The sequence below is a fragment of the Hyperoodon ampullatus genome (genome assembly GCF_949752795.1).
Source record: "Hyperoodon ampullatus genome assembly, chromosome: 15".
Classification (NCBI taxonomy): domain Eukaryota; kingdom Metazoa; phylum Chordata; class Mammalia; order Artiodactyla; family Ziphiidae; genus Hyperoodon; species Hyperoodon ampullatus.
The window spans coordinates 16,283,191-16,304,251 of NC_136928.1; the positions used below are offsets into that span (position 1 = coordinate 16,283,191).

At 36.3% G+C, this 21,061-nt stretch overlaps 1 protein-coding gene across 4 annotated transcripts in view; it reads right to left on the reverse strand.

The window, feature by feature from the left end:
- MGAT4A (alpha-1,3-mannosyl-glycoprotein 4-beta-N-acetylglucosaminyltransferase A) overlaps positions 1–21,061 on the reverse strand; it is a gene marked incomplete at both ends in the record, with an annotated part of 85,592 nt that overhangs the window by 20,777 nt on the left and 43,754 nt on the right. For all 4 annotated transcript variants that reach the window (XM_079721038.1, XM_079721037.1, XM_079721035.1 and 1 more), the window contains 3 exons: positions 1,783–1,858; positions 3,598–3,711; positions 4,500–4,546. In XM_079721038.1, coding sequence (XP_079577164.1) covers positions 1,783–1,858; positions 3,598–3,711; positions 4,500–4,546 — 237 coding nt within the window. The remainder of the gene's footprint in view (positions 1–1,782; positions 1,859–3,597; positions 3,712–4,499; positions 4,547–21,061) is intronic.

Here is a 21,061-nt window from a genome sequence, read left to right on the forward strand (position 1 = left end):
TGGTTGAAAGTCTGCCTGCTGATGGAGGGGACACAGGTTCGTGCCCCGGTCCGGGAGGATCCCACATGCTGCGGAGCAGCTGGGCCTGTGAGCCATGGCCGCGGGGCCTGCGCGTCCGGAGCCTGTGCTCTGCAACGGGAGAGGCCACAAAAGTGAGAGGCCCGTGTACCGCAAAAAAAAAAAAAAAAAAAAAAAAAAAAAAAGAATGTTCAGTGGATCCATATGTGAAAGACCTGAAAAGCTGGTAGCAATCTTAGTGACCAACAATAAGATCAACGTGATAGCTGAATAATGGTACTTCAAGAAGCAATTAAAAACTATACCAATCTATAATTACTGGCATAATAAAGGTGTCTACAGTATGTTAAATGACAGCAAAACAGGCTTTAAGACAGTACGTACAGTACACTCTTGTTATAAAAAGGGTTGTATTAAATGAGTTAATATGTGAAAAACATAAATTTTAAAGGACAATGCCTGACACATGGTAAGCATGCAATAAATGTTAGTTCATAGCAGCTGTTATTGTTATAATACATCATATATTGACCCTGCTTAGGGGACATTTTCCTTACCATCCTCTTTCTTAACCCCCATCCTTTTCTCAATTTTTAAATATTAACTTTTCCTACACTCCCCACAAAAGCTTTAAGGTTCCATTAATTCTTCCCTTGGAGGAAAACTGGAAACAAATTTTAAAAGTGATATAGCTACACTTTTAAATTCTCTCTATAAAGTTCTTGACCATAATGTAAATATTTATATATTGGCCCTAGAACAAAGAGCAAGGTTCAACAACCATAATATTTGGTATACATTAAAATAAAATGCTGTGCAATTATTATCTTAAAACTAAAATCAGACTTCTCTAATGCATTTAGAGGAAAGGTACTACCTATATCTAGGACATTGTGTTTTTTTATATGCACAGCTGTTGCATCCTGTTATAGACAATGTTGCACTCTATCATCATTTCCATTTTCCATCCTGTGAACCAAGGAAGGGTTCACGCACACTTGAATGCAGCTGGCCCGAGGTACAGTGTCAAAGGAGACAAAGTCTGCCCTCAAGAAGTCCACCTTCCCATGTGATGCCAGCCTCTTTTCTTCCTTCTTTCCCTCCCCAGCCCCTGCCAACAGCTGCTTCATCATGTCCTTCCTGTTCAGGGCCCAGGGCTGCTTCTTGCCACTCTCATCCAAACATCCACCCAGGAGAGGATCTAATAAACTTTTTATACTGGAAAAAAAATAATTGACAGGCTTTGGGTGCCATATACCTCTCAGGGGTATTTGCATTTTGAACAAGGGGTAAAGATGTTTGGTTAAAGAAGTGAAATTCCAGTGGTGACATTTAAGCTTAAGTATTAAATGGAGAATGAGGTTTGAAAGAAATAAGAGCTTCCTAGAATCATTTAAGTTGTTGCCTACCTGGCTAACTTAAAACCCTTACCATGATGGACTTACTCTTTTAGCCATGCTGCTAAAAGTTGCACCATTAGAACTAAATGTCAGCTTTATTATCTTCAGTACAAATGAAAATGTATTGAAATGCACAAAACAACTATTTACCATAAGACCACCAAAATAATTATGAACTAAACCAGCGAGTGGAACTGCAGAGCCCATGTTCTCAGTGATGTGATCAACCCTTCTGCTCTGGCATACTGTTATGATCTTATATATTTTAGAGGGTTTATGCTTTCAAAACTTCGTTTTAATGAAAATATACCCTTCATATTACTTTTTCTTTAAAAGTGTGAAAAAAAAACAAATACACACTTACCTGGATGTAATATGTGCCCTTTTCCTGAGCATACATCATTAGAAAACAATAATCGAGGTTTTGCTTTGTTCTCCATCTGAAATAAGAATTTTCAAAAAAAGTTAGGGACTTCCCTGGTGGCACAGTGGTGAAGAATCCACCTGCCAACGCAGGGGACACAGGTTTTATCCTTGGCCCGGGAAGATCCCATATGCAGCTGAGCAACTAAGCCCATGTGCCACAACTACTGAGCCTGCGTGCCATAACTACTGAGGCCCACACGCCTAGAGCCCGTGCTCCGCAACAAGAGAAGCCAGTGCAATGAGAAGATCGCGCACCACAACGAAGAGTAGCCCCCGCTCGCCACAACTAGAGAAAGTCTGTGTGCAGCAACGAAGACCCAACGCAGCCAAAAAAAAAATAAAAATAAGTTAGGAATCAGACTCAAAGTTAGCAAAATAAGGTTAGATGTATACTATTTTATAATATATAAAATATTTTATAATATATACATATATGCAATATATACATCACATATTGTATATACAATATTATATATATACACAATGTATATTTATGTATTAGAAAGATAGGTAGGTAGATAAATAGATGGATGGATATCACACATACAGGATATATCCACTTAGGAGAGAGTGAATGAGAATTCACTCTTCTCTAATGAAGGCTTTATCTAAATATATTCTCAAAAACACTAATCCTCAAGGTGTCCTGAGGAAAAAAGGAGTCTAATGTCAAGTAAGTTTGGGAAGGACACATATTCCTCTTCTAGAGACATATTAGTATATTAGAGGCATTTAAACATTCAGCAGGAAATACATTTGTTGAAAAAAAGTTTTTAATCCAATATTTTCCAAATTTTCTTGACCACAGCCCCCTTTTCCAGTAATATCTTAATGTCTCTAGGAACTAGTGCTTCACATACAGGTAAAAATGCTTTAAAAACCCAAAACATCATATTAAAATTTACAATATTAGGTCCTTTTGGTGAATTCTTGGCAGTCTACAGAAACACACTGACCAATGTTAAAAAGAGAAGTGGTTTTTCTAAAAGCCAGTTTTAAAAAAAAGCACACAATAAAAGCTTTGAACCACTAAGTAAACTTCTCCAGAAAATACCTTACCAACTGATATGAATTTAATGAGTCTATCCATAGTTTTTTTCAAACAAATTCAATCCTAAATTTTTAAAATAACATTATATTTATTGAGAGATAATTAACCAATTATAGGGACATATCTGTTTTTTTTTTTTTTTTTGCAACATATCTGTTTTTGTGACAAATTAACAACTCAAGAAATACAATAAATCTCTTCCCAACACAGTGTTTTTGTCCTTTTTTCTGGTTATAGGCAACCCCAAAATAATGCCAATATCTCTTAGCTTACTTTGTCTTTAATAACAACACAAGGAAAGTTTCTCTTTCAATTTTAGAGATTCAGAGATAAATAAATTCAATTGACTAATGATTTTATTGCAATACAATTCTGCACAAGAGTATTATTGTTTTGATCACTTTTATTGGATCTGTTCTCATTTATGTTACACACAGACATGAGATTTCTATCTGGACTAACTTTTGAGTTATACTGAATATACTCTTAAGAAAAGTTATAACGACACAGAGCAGTACAGTTATAAAATTCATTAGGTTTACCAAATTCAATCTCTCATCAGAAACTCCACAGAATTTCCAATAAAATAATCAAAAAGTCATTAGCTCTCAACTAATTAGCTCAACCCTAAAATGAGTTAAGCTTCGATAAACAAGGATGATATTTATTACCTATTATACTCACAAGGGTGCACAGGCTTACCTTATTCTTTCTTTAGAATCTCCAAATGTCTCCTTTAAGTTTGTCAAGTCAGGATAATAGCTTTCAGGAGGTGATATTATTTCAACCAAGCCAGAACTGATTTCTTTAGAAAATCTATCATGAGAAAGGTTGGCTGAGTTATTTAAGTTCTGTGGGATTTTATATCTTAATGATCAACTTATATGTATAACATAAAAATACATTTTAAAAAGATCTCTGGTTTTAGCATATTGATAGACAAAGGTAGAGCCACATTATCTTAAACAAGGACCTTTGCTTCTCTTTTGTCTTTCCTTTTAAAGTAAAAGATATGTCTTTTGGGGGCAACAAGAGATACATTTCAATGAAGAAACCCATATCAGGACTAATTTCATGATACTGCTCTTAAAACTACAAAGACAATATTATAAAAACTAATGGTATCTGCAACTTACTAAGCTGTCCATCTGTTACCTGCTATGTGCCCCACTCAAAATAAACTGTTAATAAACCTTTGCAGATTTTTAGACATAGTTTAGCACTGAGGTTTGAAACTGCTACCTGACTAGCTGCCCTGACAGCAGAAATTTTTTTTTCTTGCTAAACAGAGGGTGAAAGATTTAAGTGATCTCATATGACTCTCTATTCACTGTCTTCAAGATTAAAAATTGTTGTTTGATAGTGTTACATATATATGACATTCAAGTCTTTTCCAAAATGAAATACACCAATGTATCCCATCAGATAACTTGATATACATACACCTACTTTATGATAATATAAAAGACCAATGATAGGTGGTCCAGTGAACACTGAACTCCACAGAAAAAATGAACTGTAAAAGAAGGTGTTTTCTTTTAGCAAAAAGCCAAGAGATAATAGTAAATAGAATATTTTCATTTCCATAATTAAGAAGAACTTACTCTTTCTCCAGGTTGGCTACAACACCATTTACATAATCAATATCTGTCTGGGAGAGAAAAAACCAATTATACAAACATTCATGTTTTTATATTTTTACCTTTATATTTTATTTAACTTTTAATTCTGAACTCAAAATTAATGATTAAAACATTCATTGAAAACATGAAATTTTCAGACAACTTATGGGATTTTCACTTCTGTATTCTACTGTATTGCACTGCTATATATCGCTGAGTACTAACCCATACAATAAGCAGATTCTTAAGTTTTTATTGTTTTCAATTGTCTACGTTCAATTCAGTAGAAAAAAGTGAGCACAGAAACTATTTCTACTTCTTCTGCAATATCCAAACTGTAAGTAGTGAATAAATAACAGATGCAGAACGCTATAGGGAAAGATTTTTCCACTTGGAATCATAAAACCCAGGTTCCAGATTTGCCTCTCTAGCTACTGGCCTGTATAATCTAAAGAAAGTCAAGCTCTGAGCCTCAGTTTCCTATCCTATTTAAAGAAAAAGGGGGGGGGGGTTGGGAGGAAATAATACCTCAGACACTATGACATTACATGATAAAGCTATGTAATAAAAAGCAGTGTTATTCTGTATTATTATTACTTTATTATTAAGCTGATAATGAGAACCCAAGTCAAAAGTACTTTAATCAGTCAGAAAAAAACGTTTATCAAACCTATAAACTTCTAAATTATACATACAAGTGGAGAGCCAATACTCCCGACCAATTTTAACTACAGTGACAACTTAAAATGCTCAACTGTTAGAAGGAATCAATGATATCCCTAGTACAATCTATGTTATAAAGACGGCCAAAACACTTAATACTTGAGGAAGATGAGCTTTATCTTTTTGGTTTGTCTTAACACTGGAAATTACGAAACTACTGAATTATAAAAAGTTGTTTTAGAGGAGGCTTTTTGGAAAAGTAGTTTAACTTTAATTTCTGTTAATTGAAAGTAATTCCTATTTTTATTGTTAAAGATGTAGGAGTGAGACAACTTATTAAGACCATATCCATCAAACTCTTAAAGAACTATGGAAACACAACTAGCACACAGCTCAAAACCCTCCGTCCTTCCCCTACGTAAACCCAAGCACATCCTACCATTCATCAGGCTATGATTTTAGAGAACATAATCAAGTCTGGTTTATATAACCTTTAATGAGTTTAGTAATACGTGAAATTCAATTTGATAAGCGTTTATTGAGAGCCAGTGATTTGCCTAGCCAAGGAAACAGGAATACAGTTGAACAAGTCCAGCTCCCTGTCCAGTAAGCTATCCAAGAGGGCGGCTAAGAAGAATAAGCTTATGTGAACATAGATCTATTATGTAATGTATAATAAAATTTATGAAATGCAAGTGATCCATATCTAAAACTACACATAATCCTTATGTTGCATGTTAACTGACGCAACTAGCAAAAGATTCACTTAAGCGACGGTAACTGGTGTCACCATTATATACCAGAAGTGACCCTACCTGGTATCAGCCAAGGGAGTGGTTGTGGGGCTCTTCTGAAGAAAGTAAACATGTAACTAACTGGCCTAGAAACACACAGCCAGGCCAGTCTTTGTCCCCATTCAGGTCGCTCCTTGCCTCTCCCCAACTCTTAAATGTTGCCCATAAGACAGGAAGTCTCTGAGATGTTGGGGGCTTCACTGCTTTAAATTAAAAGAATGCTTTTTCCTGAAATCTTTTTTAAAGGCCTGTGGAGACTTCTTAAAAGGTACTATTTTTGTTTTTACTTCCATTTCTCTAGGAGGTGGGTCAAAAAGGATCTTGCTGTGATTTATGTCATAGAGTGTTCTGCCTATGTTTTCCTCTAAGAGTTTGATAGTGTCTGGCCTTATATTTAGGTCTTTAATCCATTTTGAGTTTATCTTTGTCTATAGTGTTAGGGAGTGTTCTAATTTCATTCTTTTACATGTAGCTGTCCAGTTTTCCCAGCACCACAAAAATTAAAAAATGGGACCTAATGAAACTTAAAAGCTTTTGCACAGCAAAGGAAACCATAAACAAGACGAAAAGACAACCCTCAGAATGGGCGAAAATATTTGCAAATGAAGCAACTGGCAAAGGATTAATCTCCAATATATACAAGCAGCTCATGCAGCTCAATATCAAAAAAAACAAACAACCCAATCCAAAAATGGGCAGAAGACCTAACTAGACATTTCTCCAAAGAAGATATACAGATTGCCAACAAACACATGAAAGGATGCTCAACATCACTAATCATTAGAGAAATGCAAATCAAAACTACAATGAGATATCATCTCACAATGGTCAGAATGCCATCATCAAAAATTCTACAAACAATCAATGTCGGAGAGGGTGTGGAGAAAAGGGAACACTCTTGCACTGTTGGTGGGAATGTAAATTGATACAGCCACTATGGAGAACAGTATGGAGGTTCCTTAAAAAACTAAAAATAGAACTACCATACGACCCAGCAATCCCACTACTGGGCATATACCCTGAGAAAACCATAATTCAAAAAGAGTCATGTACCACAATGTTCATTGCAGCTCTATTTACAATAGCCAGGACATGGAAGCAACCTAAGTGTCCATCAACAGATGAATGGATAAAGAAGATGTGGCACATGTATATAATGGAATATTACTCAGCGATAAAAAGAAACGAAATTGAGTTATTTGTAGTGAGGTGGATGGACCTAGAGTCTGTCATACAGAGTGAAGTAAGTCAGAAAGAGAAAAACAAATACCGTATGCTAACACACATATATGGAATCTAAAAAAAAAAAAAGTTCTGAAGAACCTAGGGGCAGGACAGGAATAAAGACGCAGACGTAGAGAATGGACTTGAGGACATGGGGAGGGGGTAGTGTAAGCTGGGACGAAGTGAGAGTGGCATGGACATATATATACTACCAAATGTAAAATAGATAGCTAGTGGGAAGCAGCCGCATAGCACAGGGAGATCAGCTCGGTGCTTTGTGACCACCTAGACGGGTGGGATAGGGAGGGTGGGAGGGAGGGAGATGCAAGAGGGAAGAGATATGGGGATATATGTATATGTATAACTGATTCACTTAGTTATAAAGCAGAAACTAACACACCATTGTAAAGCAGTTATACTCCAATAAAGATGTTAAAAAAAAAGGTAATATTGTCCTCCAATTCTGAGAACATATCTGTGAATCTATAAATGAGATATGTATATTCTTAGGGTATGTGAGAGATAATGATTGGGACAGGTGGGAAAAAGAGTAGACATACATAGCAAAAGAAGAAAGAGCATTCCCCCCACCCCTGGAGAAATCAAGTCTTCTTCATGGTTAAGTAAAATTAAATTTTTTAAATTAAAACTAAAGGATTTATTAATACATACTGCAACATGGATGAACCTTGAAAACACTATGCTAAGTGAAAGAAGCCAGTCACAAAGGACCACACATTTTATAACTGCACTTATATAAAATGTCCAGTATTTTAAAAATATCTATAGAGACAGAAAGTAGATTAGTGGTTGTCTAGGGCTGGGGGGAGAGCAGTATTAATGGGTAATGGCTAAGGGGTGCAGAAATTTCGCTTTGAGGTGATGAAAATCTTCCAGAAATTGATTAAGATGATGGCTACAGAACTCTGGCTTTAAATAGGTGAGTTGTATGTTATGTGATTCCAAAAAATAAATAAATAAATAATCAAAAACAAAAACTAAGAGATAGAAAAACGTTAAATGTAAAAAGAAAAAGTATTTCAGATTGTGCATACAGAACTATGGGTCAAGCAGCTTCTCTTAGGGATGTATAAGGAAAAGTTTAAGAAGCATAAAAGCATGTTCAAGTAAGTCACTAATACTGACACCAATTCATCAGCATAGAGTCATACACACGTAACAATTCATCAACATATACACTTGGCTTAGGAATCAATTTTACCAGTAGTGTATAAATTAGATGAAATGACAGTAATAAATTCCAATCTTTACTCTAAATCAATAATTTATAAAGTCCAACTGGAAAAGAAATAATTCTTTGCCAAATGTCACGGCAGTCAGGAAACTGTAACAAAGTCATATGATTTCAGGGAAACTTTCAATTAAAATCAATATATAAAATAACACATCACTTTTGAATATGCTATAGCTGTTGTGTTCAGTAATACTGCAAAGAACAAATATGTGAACTAGAAATCTGAGTGAAGATACTTTTATAAATAAATTATAGAAATTTATTTCTAATGGGCCAAAGAATAAAACAGAAAGTTAGAGGCAACCTCCTATGAAAGATAAACAAATGTTACAAATGTCAGAAACTTTAAACAGTTACCAGTTGTAAAACAGTTAGCCAGATGAAAAAGAAGGAAGAAATTTTAAGCACTAGATCAAAAAAGAACATAAAATTAAGAGGACTGAATTTTAAATAACTTGAAGGTAAAAATTGATTTTTAAAAATGTCCTTCATATGTAAATTTACTATCTTCTTTCCAATCATTTCATTCCACAAATATTTACTTGGTGTCTACACCATAATTGGGGATATTTATATCCGTATCATATCCATATCATCAAGCTCTGAGTTTAGACTAGCAAATAAAATAGACAAGATCTCTGCCTTGTGAAATTTAAAATTTGTGGAAGATGCAGTCCATAAAGAAAACCAAAATTATATATATATATTTATAACTGAATATTTATTAAGTGCTATATAACTAGTATGCAATAATAGAGAAAAGGAAGCAACCTATTTAAACAGGATAGTCAAAGAAAGTCTGAAGATTTGACATCTGAGCCCAAATCTGATACATATTTCTATTCAAATCGACAAAAATAAACAGAAAATACTAAGAGGAATATTGTAAATTAATTGATATGTTAATTAGGGCTTTGCCTCTGCCCTTAGACAGGGTATGTGCAAGATAATCCACTGGAATAGATCATAGCGTAAAATTTTCTATTTTGTATATATTTTAGAGGGTATAATATGCTATTATTATACACATGTACAGACTGGGGGGTGCTGCTTAATGCGATGCTGAGCAGGAAAGCTGGGCTTGCACTGCTGTACTGGAAAAGACAAGTCCTGGTGAGACAGGAAGGTTGAATTAGCCAAACAGGCCACCAAGTGGTCACTGGAAATAGGCCATAAAAATAAGGATGGGGCTTCCCTGGTGGTGCAGTGGTTGAGAGTCCGCCTGCCGATGCAGGGGACACGGGTTCGTGCCCCGGTCCGGGAAGAGCCCACATGCCGCGGAGCGGCTGGGCTCGTGAGCCATGGCCACTGAGCCTGCGCGTCCAGAGCCTGTGCTCTGCAACGGGAGAGGCCACAACAGTGAGAGGCCCGCGTACCGCAAAAAAAAAAAAAAAATAATAATAATAAGGATGATATCCACCACCTTTGCTGGTTATCTTCTAAATAACCTCTGATGGCTTTATATCACTCGGTTGATAGCTCTGTTCCAAGTCTTCCCTATCCTTGTTCCTAGGGGCTAAATTTTCTTCTAGTTATGGGTCACTTTTTTGGGGGCTCCTTGGCATTCTGGTTAACAATAACAATTTTTTATTTGATACTGGACATTACAAATGCACACCGCTGAGTGTCTTGATTTTGCTGTCTTCTTTTAGAAAGCGCTGAGCTTTATTCCAGCAGGCAGTTATTTGTGGATCAGCTGATCCTTAAAGGCCTCTAAGCTTTGCTGGGGTGGGTTGAGAATAACCACTTCCTTTGTCGTCTCCACTGAACGCCCTGGGTTATCACCAGGGGCTTACCGTTCTGGCCGGTCAACCTCATCCTACGTGAGCAATGGGATATGGTCAGGTTGCAGCTCCCTGATCATCCTTTTTCCAAACCTGTGGAGCTTCACCCTGTGTATGTGGGTCCCCATCCAACAAAGACTCAAAGGCACCATCATTTTCTGTTCAGCATCTCTGTTCTGGAACTCTGTTCTGCAATTTCCAGCTGCTCTCTTCGGGATTCCCCTTCCTGCAACGTGATCTGGAAATATCTCCAGGCAGAAAGTTGGGACAATCGTGGTGCTCATTTCTCTCTCTCAGGGAATCACATCCTGCACAGCCTGCTGTCCACTGTCTGAGAACAACTGGATTGTATATTTTGTCTAGCTTTTTAGTTGCTTATAGCACGAAGGTAAGTCCAGTCCTTATTAACTCCATCATGGCTGGAAGCAGACGTCATTTTTATATAATAAAGAACCAATGAGAATTCCAAAAATTCCAAGAATTCCAAAAAGAGAATGTGTACAAGTGACAAATCAAAAGGACTAAAATGACAGGCCTGTGCCAGAATGGAGCTGGCAGCTCATAATAAATTTTGTTTCCCTAGGGGTCCAAGGAAAAGCTATTCCTATACACCTAGTGCTTGGTTTTAAGGTTCTTTAAATTCAGTGCAGATGTACCAACAGAGGCTAACAAATACTACAGTTAGCTTGTAGTTTCTAAAATAGTCAAGCTGTTCAAAGATAAAAGTAAGAAAGCGGAAGTTAAAAGGATACACAAGAGAAAAAAAGAAACCTACTTCTTCATTTTCAATATATCTTTCATAGCCTTTCTTCCTTTCCTTCTCCTAACAGTCGGCTGATGCTACAGCAACAGTTCTCAAACTTTTGTGATCAGAACCCATTCAATTCAAAATATGTTCCTAGTTTGATGACTTCTCACCACCTCCAAGCCTAGCCTGGATTATTACAAGTTTTCTAAGTAGGCTCCTCGCTTCTGCCCTTTCCAAAGAAGCCACTGTGATCCTTTTAAAAGGTGAGTTATACCAAAAATGCATAACTGCAATCTAATCATGAGAAAACATCAGACAGACCCAAATTGAGACATTCTACAAAAATAACTGACTAGTACTCATGAAATGTCTCCAAGTTCATGAAACACAAGAGAAGACTGAGGAACTGTCAAAGATAGGAGGAAATTGGACTTCCTGGGTGGCACAATGGTTAAGAATCCGCCTGGCAACGCAGGGGACACAGGTTTGAGCCCTGGTCTGGGAAGATCCCACATGTCGCAGAGCAACTAAGCCCGTGCGCCACGACTACTGAGCCTGCGCTCTAGAGCCCGCGAGCCATAACTACTGAGCCCGTGTGCCGCAACTACTGAAGTCCGCACGCCTAGAGCCTGTGCTCCGCAACAAGAGAAGCCACAGCAATGAGAAGCCCGCGCACCGCAACAAAGAGTAGCCCCCGCTCGCCACAACTAGAGAAAGCCCGTGCGCAGCAACAAAGACCCAACACAGCCAAAAATAAATAAATTTTTTTAAAAAAAGGAGGAAATTAAGGAATCAGAACAACTAAATGCGGTGTGATCTTTTGGATTGTACACTGGAACAGACAAATGACCTTAGGTGGAAAAAAGTGGAATATGAATAATGTCTACAGTTTGGCTAATAGTATTATATCAAAGTTCATTCCCTGGTCTTGATTATTTGGCTACATAAGTTGTTAACGTTAGAGCAGTGAAGGGAATACTCTGCATTACTTCTGCAATTTTTCTGTAAATCTAAGTTATTTCAAAATAAAGTTTTTTAAGTTCCTTCAAAGAAAAAAAAAAACGTTAAGTCAAGTGGCTTCTCTACTTGAAACCCTCAAATGGCTTTCAAGATTAGCAGTTCACACGACAGACCCACTCCCTGTTTTCATAAAGTAAAATTTTATTGGAACACAACCCCATCCTTTCATTTACATATTGTTTCTGGTGTTTTCGGGGCTACAACAGCAGAGTTGAACAGTTGCAACAGAGACTGTATGGCCTGCAAAGCCTAAAATATTTGTCATGTGGCCCTTTACAAAAAAAACTTTGCCACAGTTTCCTGACTGAGGGTAAAAGCAAAGTTCTCACGATGGCCTGTAGCATGCTCAGTGATCCGGCCCAACCTACTCCTCCTCTGCCGACTCCTACTGCTAAGCCCCTCACCTTTTCTGCTCCAGCCACACAGGCCTCTCCTTGATGTTTCACAAAATGTGCCCAGCAATGCTCTCACCTGAGGGCCTTGGCACATGCTGTTAGTCTGCTTGGACTGTGCAACTGTTGCACCTTTCAGGTCTTTGCCCGAATGTCCTGACCACTCTAATAAACCATCCCTTGGCAACCCTGTACTCCCTTTCTTATTTACTCTGATTTATTTTCCGTAGCATTCTCTACCATCTAACACATCATATATTTGTTTTTTATCTGTCCTTCTCTACAATGTAAGTTTCATGGGGCACAGGCTTTGTTTTATTCGATGATATGCCTAACACTTACTGCTGCGTCAGTAAATATTTGTTGAATTACAAGCAAGTTTTATAGGATATTATATATACATAGACATATATATGTGTGTATAATTACAAGCAAGTTTTATAGGATATTATATATACATAGACATATATATGTGTGTATATGTGTGTATATATATATATATATATATACTTTCTTCCTGACTGGCATTTCTGTGATTTATAACCAATGCATAAGTAAACATCTTAAAATCTACCTTCTAAAAAAATTACAGGCCAAAAATACTACTGAAGCACCAAGACAGTAATCTGCGGTTTAAAATCGAGAATAGAAACAACTATTAACTAGACAGATAATCAGCAAGTCTGCAGAAGACTTGAACAACACTATCAGCCAACTTGACCTAACAGGCTTCTATAAAACACTCCTCTCGACAAAAGCAGAATCCATTCTTTGTAAACCACACGGAACCTTATCAGGATACACCATACACAAGTCCATAAATAAGTATTTATAAATTTAAAAGGTCTGAAATCATGCAAAGTTTGTTCTCTGACTACAATGGAGCTGAATTAGAAATCAAACAAGAGAAGGAAATTTGGGAAATACACAAATAGATAAAAATTAAACACATTTCTAAATAAACCATGAGTAAAAGAAGTAATTACAAGGGGATTTAGAAAGTATTTTGATCTGAATGAAAATTAAAACTTGACATATCAAAATTTATGGGAAGCAGCTAAACTGGTGCTCAAAAGGGAGATTTAGAGCTTTCAACTGCCTATATTAGGAAAAGAAACTCTCTAACCAATAATATAAGTGTTCACCTTAAAAATATAGAAAAAGAAAAGTAAACCAAACTAAGAGTAAGCAGAAGGAAGGAAATAGTAAAGAGTGGAAATTAATGAAATAGAAAAATAGAGGAATGATAAACAACAAGGTCCTACCATATAGCACAGGAAACTATATTTAATATCCTCAGATAAACCATAATGGAAAAAAATAAGAAAAAATGTACATATATGTATAACTGAGTCACTTTGCTGTACAGCAGTAATTAACACATTGTAATTCAACTACAGTTCAATAAAAAAATAAATAAATAATGAAAAATAGAGAAATGATAAAGTTAATAAAACTAAAAGTTGGTTTTTGACAAGATCCAAAAAAAAAATGATAATCAACTGAATAGTATCACCAGAAGTTTTTCTACTTTACCTGGTGGCCAGCCAGCTGGAGCTGAAAGACCTAAAAGATCTCACTGGGGGAGCAAGTGGGGAAGAGAAAGAAAGGAAAATGGGGCTAGGGGTAGGAAGAATGAAGACAGGAGACTGCTGTTTAGCAAATTAACCTTGAGGAACTACTGCACTTAGCCATGTGCATATATAGCTAATAAATATTTTTTTCAAAAGGAAAAACGAAGACAAGGGTACAGAAAAAAATATTCCTGTGTAATGCCAGACTACAAGTTAAGGGCACGATCCACTGTCTAACGGATTTTTTTAAGATTTTTAATATCCTTCAGTACCTTCCTCACTTTAGTTCAACGAGTAAAAGAATACTTAGAATGAAATCTGTTCTTTTGCCTCTATTAAAAAAGATGACAAAAGGTAAGTATGAGAGTTTGAGAAAACATAAGTACAGACAGGGCGACTGTTTCTGAGGCTACTGTACTTCTCAGGTGCTTTGGGGTGGAAAAAAGTTCCAAAGCATTCAGGTAACTAACCCCTGGCTGAAAGCACCACTAAAGGGTCTAACCAGAAAAGACTAAACCACTCATACAGAGTTCACCCAGGAACACAGCACTGACATTACACACAATCACCAAGGAGAAACAGTTACAAAACTGCAAACTCCATTTTCAGTAAGACCAAAATTAATAACCAAAATTCTCAAACTCAAAAGGAACCCAGTTTGGTTCCAATAACCCGAGGTAATGTGCAGAACCGTGCAGAGTAGTTATAGTTGCAGGAAGCAGCCCGACTCTGTGGCAGCTACAAATGGTTTGATGGTTTGATCAAGGAAAAAAACAAAACAAAACACACACACACACACACAGTTAGTCTGGAACACTACTCTGTCCCTCCTTCAATGATGATTCATAAAAAAGGAACCAACACAGCAACTACAGAAAAACGTAAGACAAAAAGGAGAGCTTCAACAAAACCTATGAACAAAAACAACAAAAGCGGGCTTCTCTCGTGGCGCAGTGGTTGAGAGTCCGCCTGCCGATGCAGGGGACACGGGTTCGTGCCCCGGTCTGGGAAGATCCCACGTGCCGCAGAGCGGCTGGGCCCGTGAGCCATGGCCGCTGAGCCTGCACGTCCGGAGCCTGTGCTCCGCAAAGGGAGAGGCCACAACAGTGAGAAGCCCGCATACCGCAAAAAAAAAAAAAAAAAAAAAAACACCACACACAACAAAAGCTACACTTGATAGCAACAAAATAGGTGAGAAATTGTGACCAAATATTTCCTCAGTAATTGAAAAGAAAAAACACCCCGTTGAAGCAGTTACTGTGGTGAAGCAATTCCAGATAGCAGAAATGATTGTGATAATTTAAAAATATACATGGAAATGCAAAAGATCTAAAATATCTAAAGCAATCTTGAAAAGAACAAAGTTGGAGGACTTAATCCTACCTGTCTTCAATACTTCAAAGCTATAGTAATCAAGATAGTGAGGAATTTGCATAAGGATCAACGCACAGATCAATGGAACAGAACAGAAAAAAGACTCACACTTACAGGGTCACTGGATTTTCAACAAAAGCACCAAAGCAATCCAATGGGGAAAGGAAAGTGTTTCAATAACTGGTTATGGAAGAAAATGACATCTATATAAAAAACAGTGAACTTAACATGACCAAAAATTAACTTGAGATAGATCACAGACCTAATGCACAAGTTAAAACATGAAGCTTTCAGAGAAGAAAATCTTTATGATTTGGGGGTAAGCAAGGGTTTCTCAGGTCATGAAGAGCAAGAGTCATAAAAGGCAATATTGACAAATCAGACTTCATTAAAATTAAAAACTTCTGCTCGCCAAGACAAGGCAAAAACATGAATAGACTTCCACAGATTGGGAGAAAATATTCACAAAAACACATATTTGACAAAAGAATGGTATCCAGTATACACAAAGAACTCTGAAAAACTCAATACCACCACCACACAATTTTTTTAAACGGGCAGAGTTTTGAAGACATTTTACAATAGAAAATAAAATGGATTAATGATGGATAGAGATGCGATAAATGAAAATACTAAAACATTGGTAGAATCTAGGTAGGATGTAAACAGGTATTTACTGTAAAATTCTTTCAATTTTGTTGTGTGTCTTAAAATTTTCATAATAAAAAATACCATTCAAAAGTCCTTTCTTGAAATTAAAGACAACTTGACTCTATACCTAAAGAACATATCCTGTGCCAGGGAAAAATGATCTACAATGGTTAAAATCAAGACATAGTACACCAAAGTTACTAGGCTTTAAAGATAAAAAAAGAATCTTTTGGGCAACCAGGTAAAATATGGATTTCTTACAGCAACAAATAAGAAAGATGGAAGGTCATCTGGCTAGCTTTAGCAATAGCACTATACCATTCCCCCATCCTCTGGAAAAAAAAAAAAAAAGGGGAAAAGAAAGAAAGAAAGAAAAGGAAATGTAACTGACAGTTTCTATACCCAAGCAAATATAAAGGCAGAAGATAACATTTTGATCACATAGGACCTCAGGGAAAATTGCTCACAAGGACCTTTCTTGAGGAAAATTAGAAAATGAACTTTAATCAATAGGTTTAAGTAGGTTATCAATTGAGAATGTACTTTATGTTTATTTAGGTTTAAGCAAGTAAGTAAATATATTGTGAATCATGAGGACCAAGTTTCTCACCGTTGGAGAAAAGAGTTAAAATTAAGGAATGGGGGAGGCTAGGATGAACCCTGTGGTATTGGGTTGGACCTACAAATGGATGCACACAGGACTTACATAGATGTATATATGTGTGCATGCATGTGTATGTATGAATACATGTATTTCCTAGCTCTGCCCACTGAAAACGTCAGAAGCAATGATCCCTCAGGAACAAGGAGCACATCTAGAGCCCAGGCCTTGGTTTCTATTACCATTCTCCAATAAAAGGAACCAGGTTCCTTGGGGATATAGTTGATTCTAGGACAGGGGCAGGGAAAATACAAAATAAACCTAGAACATCTTATATTGCTAGAAAATAAGAAAAAATGATGGGGCATATTGAAAGGAGAGAGTAGCCAACTCAAAGAGCTCCCAAATGGCCAAATTTGGGACAATTTGAGCAACAAAGTAAAAAATTTACAGTAATATCCACAACACACTGACATAAATAACTGAGAAAATAAATGAAATTGGGGAAAAGGATAGATCTTCCTTATAGCTGAATTCCAATTAATAAATCATACAATAGTAATTATAGTAATGATAGTACAATAAATGTGCAATAGTAATTACTGCAGGCAAGAATCATCAAGGATGCTAAATTAGCTGGCAAAAACTTATGATGAGAAACAGGATATTTGCATGATCTCAAAGTATCACCCCACAAGATAGCTACAAGGTACATACAGAAAAGGAGAATATTTACAGTAGAGAAATCTGGCAGACGCCATCTCAATCAAGTGATGAAAGTTAACATTGCTGGCAATGAGATATATCAACATCCTCTAAACACGAGGCTCTGAAAAAGAATACATCACTTCTATGGTGTTCTTACTAAAAATGCACAACCTGAATTTAATCGTAAAGAAATATCAAACACCTCACTACAAATATCTCAATTTCATTTCTTTTTATGGCTGAGTAATATTCCAATGTATATATGTGCCACATCTTCTTCTGATGGACCTAGAGTCTGTCATACAGAGCAAATTAAGTCAGAAAGAGAAAAGAAAATACCTTATGCTAACACATATATATGGAATCTAAGGGGGGAAAAAATGGTCATGAAGAACCTAAGGGTAAGACGAGAATAAAGACACAGACCAACTAGAGAATGGACTTGAGGATATGGGGAGGCGGAAGGGTAAGCTGTGACAAAGTGAGAGAGTGGCATCGACATATATACACTACCAAACATAAAACAGATAGCTAGTGGGAAGCAGCTGCATAGCACAGGGAGATCGGCTTGGTGGCTTGTGACCACCTAGAGGGGTGGGATAGGGAGGGTGGGAGGGAGGGAGAGACAAGAGGGAAGAGATATGGGAACATATGTATATGTATAACTGATTCACTTTGTTATAAAGCAGAAACTGACACACCATTGTAAAGCAATTACACTCCGATAAAGATGTTAAAAAAAAAAAAAGAAATATCAAACAATCCGAAACTGAATGACATGCCACAAAATAACCAGTGTTCTTCAAAAGTGTCAAGGTCATAAAAGGACATTAGTGGGATATTTGGAGAAATCTAAATAAGGTGTGTTGATTAGTTAATAATATAGTTTCAATGTTAACTTCCTGCTGTTGATAATTACATTATGGTCATGTAAGATGCTAGCATTTGGGGAGATTGGCTGAAGGGTATCTGGGAACTCTGTACAACTTTTGCAATTTCCTTGTAAGTCAAAAATGATTTCAAAGTAGTTTTAAAAAATGAATGTGAAACTTCCTCAAAAAATAAATAACCAATCCAGAAAACAAAAAGCCCCTACCAATAAGAAAGTTTAAAAACTCTCTTGATCATCTCCTTGGTCAAAGAGGAAACATAAACCAAAATCATGGACAGGGCAAGGTAGGGGTAGGGGATTAAGAGGTACAAACTAACAATACTACGTATAAAATAAATAAGCTACAAGGATATAATGAACAGCACAAGGAATGTAGCCAATATTTTATAATAACTTTAAATGGAGTATAATCTATAAAAATATTGAATCACTATGTTGTACACCTGAAACTATAATACTGTAAATAAACTATACTTCAATTAAAAAAAAATCATGGACTAATAAGAATTTAAACATTTCACGTCAGAACCTATGGGATATAGCTAACACAGTACTCAGAAGAAAATTTATATTAGTTCTTATATTAGCAAAAGGAAATAAATAAATAGCAAATAATAAATAAATCAATTTAGCATTTGGGTCAAGATGTTTGAAAAGTATAAAATGGAACCAACAAAACCAGAAAAAATTAATAATGTTAAAAGCAGACATTAATAAATTAGAAAACAAAAAAAGGGAAACAATAAATAAACCCAAAAGATGGTTTGGGGGATAATAAATAAAAACAGTTCCACTAGCTAACCTATCAAAAAGGGGGACGGCGCACAAATACAAACACATAAACAAAGAAATCGGGGAGAAATAACCACAAAAAGAACAAAAGTTTACTTTGCTCCACTCCATATAAAGCAAATTTTAAAATTTTGATAAAATGAACCACTTTCTAGGAAGATATTTTATCAAAATTGACAATAAATCTAAGTAGCTCTTAATGTTACAATATGAAAAGTTAGTATTATACCATCTATGTAGAAAAGGGGAGAAAAAAAAAAAATCCACACATATACCCATTAAATACCGCTGAACGGGTACAACCACCATAACAGGCGAGGGACAGCCTTGGAGGAGAGACTTTTCAAGGTATACAATACACACATTTATAATTTTTAAACCATGTGATCCTATTACCTATCCAAAAAATTAAATAAGTGGGAAATAATCTTCCCTTGTAAATAAAATACATAACAATAAATAAAAATAAAAAATAAAAACTCCACAGCAACTTGATCAATTCTCTCTGGTTATTCAATTTCTGTATTCATTTACAAATTTACCTGCTCTGCAAATCCTGCCCATAGGCCTGCTAACCAACTAGTACTGTTAACCCAATTTAAACCAAAGAATTTAAAGACAGCATAGTAAAGGCCTCTGGCACTCTGACTGTAAAACACAAACTAGAATATGTACGACAGTAAAACCTAAAAGTGAATAAAAAGGAAAGCTGTTCTCATGCCAAATACTAAACACTCCGAGAAGCCAGAAATTCTCTAAACTCAGTTTTTCAGAGACTACTTCTAGCTGTTTTTCCAACATGATGAATTTGTTATTTCATTATAGAATCTCCACTTGAATTCTATCATTTAGGAACTTAAAAATTAAATATGGCCTTTGGATTGTTTCTAGGTAAACTGCAGAAATAATGTGAATACCTAGAATGATATGAAAGATAGGCTATCTCAAGTTCTTCTTCCAAAGTCCCAGCAATGTTTGTGGTTATCATCAACATAATCTAGGTGTTACGGTTTAGGCAAAATTCTGGCTGAAACCCACTTCAAAATCTCATTTCATCTCTTTCTTTCACTTCGAATAGTATTTAGCCATCTACGCTTGTGCCTCCATGTTGATTGCCTGTGGCGGTTATATAGCAATTCAGGTATTTTTGAAGATACAACCTGTATCGGTCAGGATCTCAGTTGCAACCGACAGAAACTGACTCACGCAGGATAGTCAGAAAAGCAGTTTACTGGACAATGATTGGTTAGAACTTATAGAACCTCCAGTTAGGCTGAGGAAGCAGGCTAGGAAGGCGGCAGAAATAACCCTGGACCACAGCCAAAAATCAGAGAATGCTCCTAATGCCACAGCCTGCAAAGCCCTCACCATCAGTCCTCGATGCTCTGGACACTGCCCCTGTGGCCCCTGGAGACGACACCACCACCACTATCACCAGAATGGACTGTCCACAATCCCTGCTTCCTTAGAAAATATATTTCTGCTGGCGTACAGAAATATAAACTGATCCTGTATCCAGCCACCTTGATAAACTTCCCTATTATTTCTAACAATCCGTTTTAGAGGGGGTTTTCTGTGTCATCTGAGAACAATGAAGCTCCATTCAAAGTCCAGGAAAGGAATACCCACATGGCTGAGCCCAGGTCACATGCCTGAAAACTGGTTAAGCAAATATCTGGCATTTTTAGTTTCCATAGTGAGAGGAAGACACTTCTTCCCACCAAGCTTCATAAAATGGGGAGTTCTCCAGATATAAGAATGGGACAGAAAAAACAATTTTTGGTAAAATTCAGAGTACACTGTAGGAAAACATTCTACCAGAAATGATCATGACAGAAATAATAGAAATAATTATATAAAGTAAGAAGAAACATTATAAATTAATAATCAAATATATAACATAAAAAATAAGGAGGCATACAGACAACCAAGGATCATTAGGATACAAAAATAATCATTATATTCTAAGTAAAAGTAAACACAAGAATGATACAATCTTAAAATGTGAACACCACACTTGGATTATCTCATGGATCCTTCAGAGCAGGTGGAATTCATTCCTCTCCATTCCT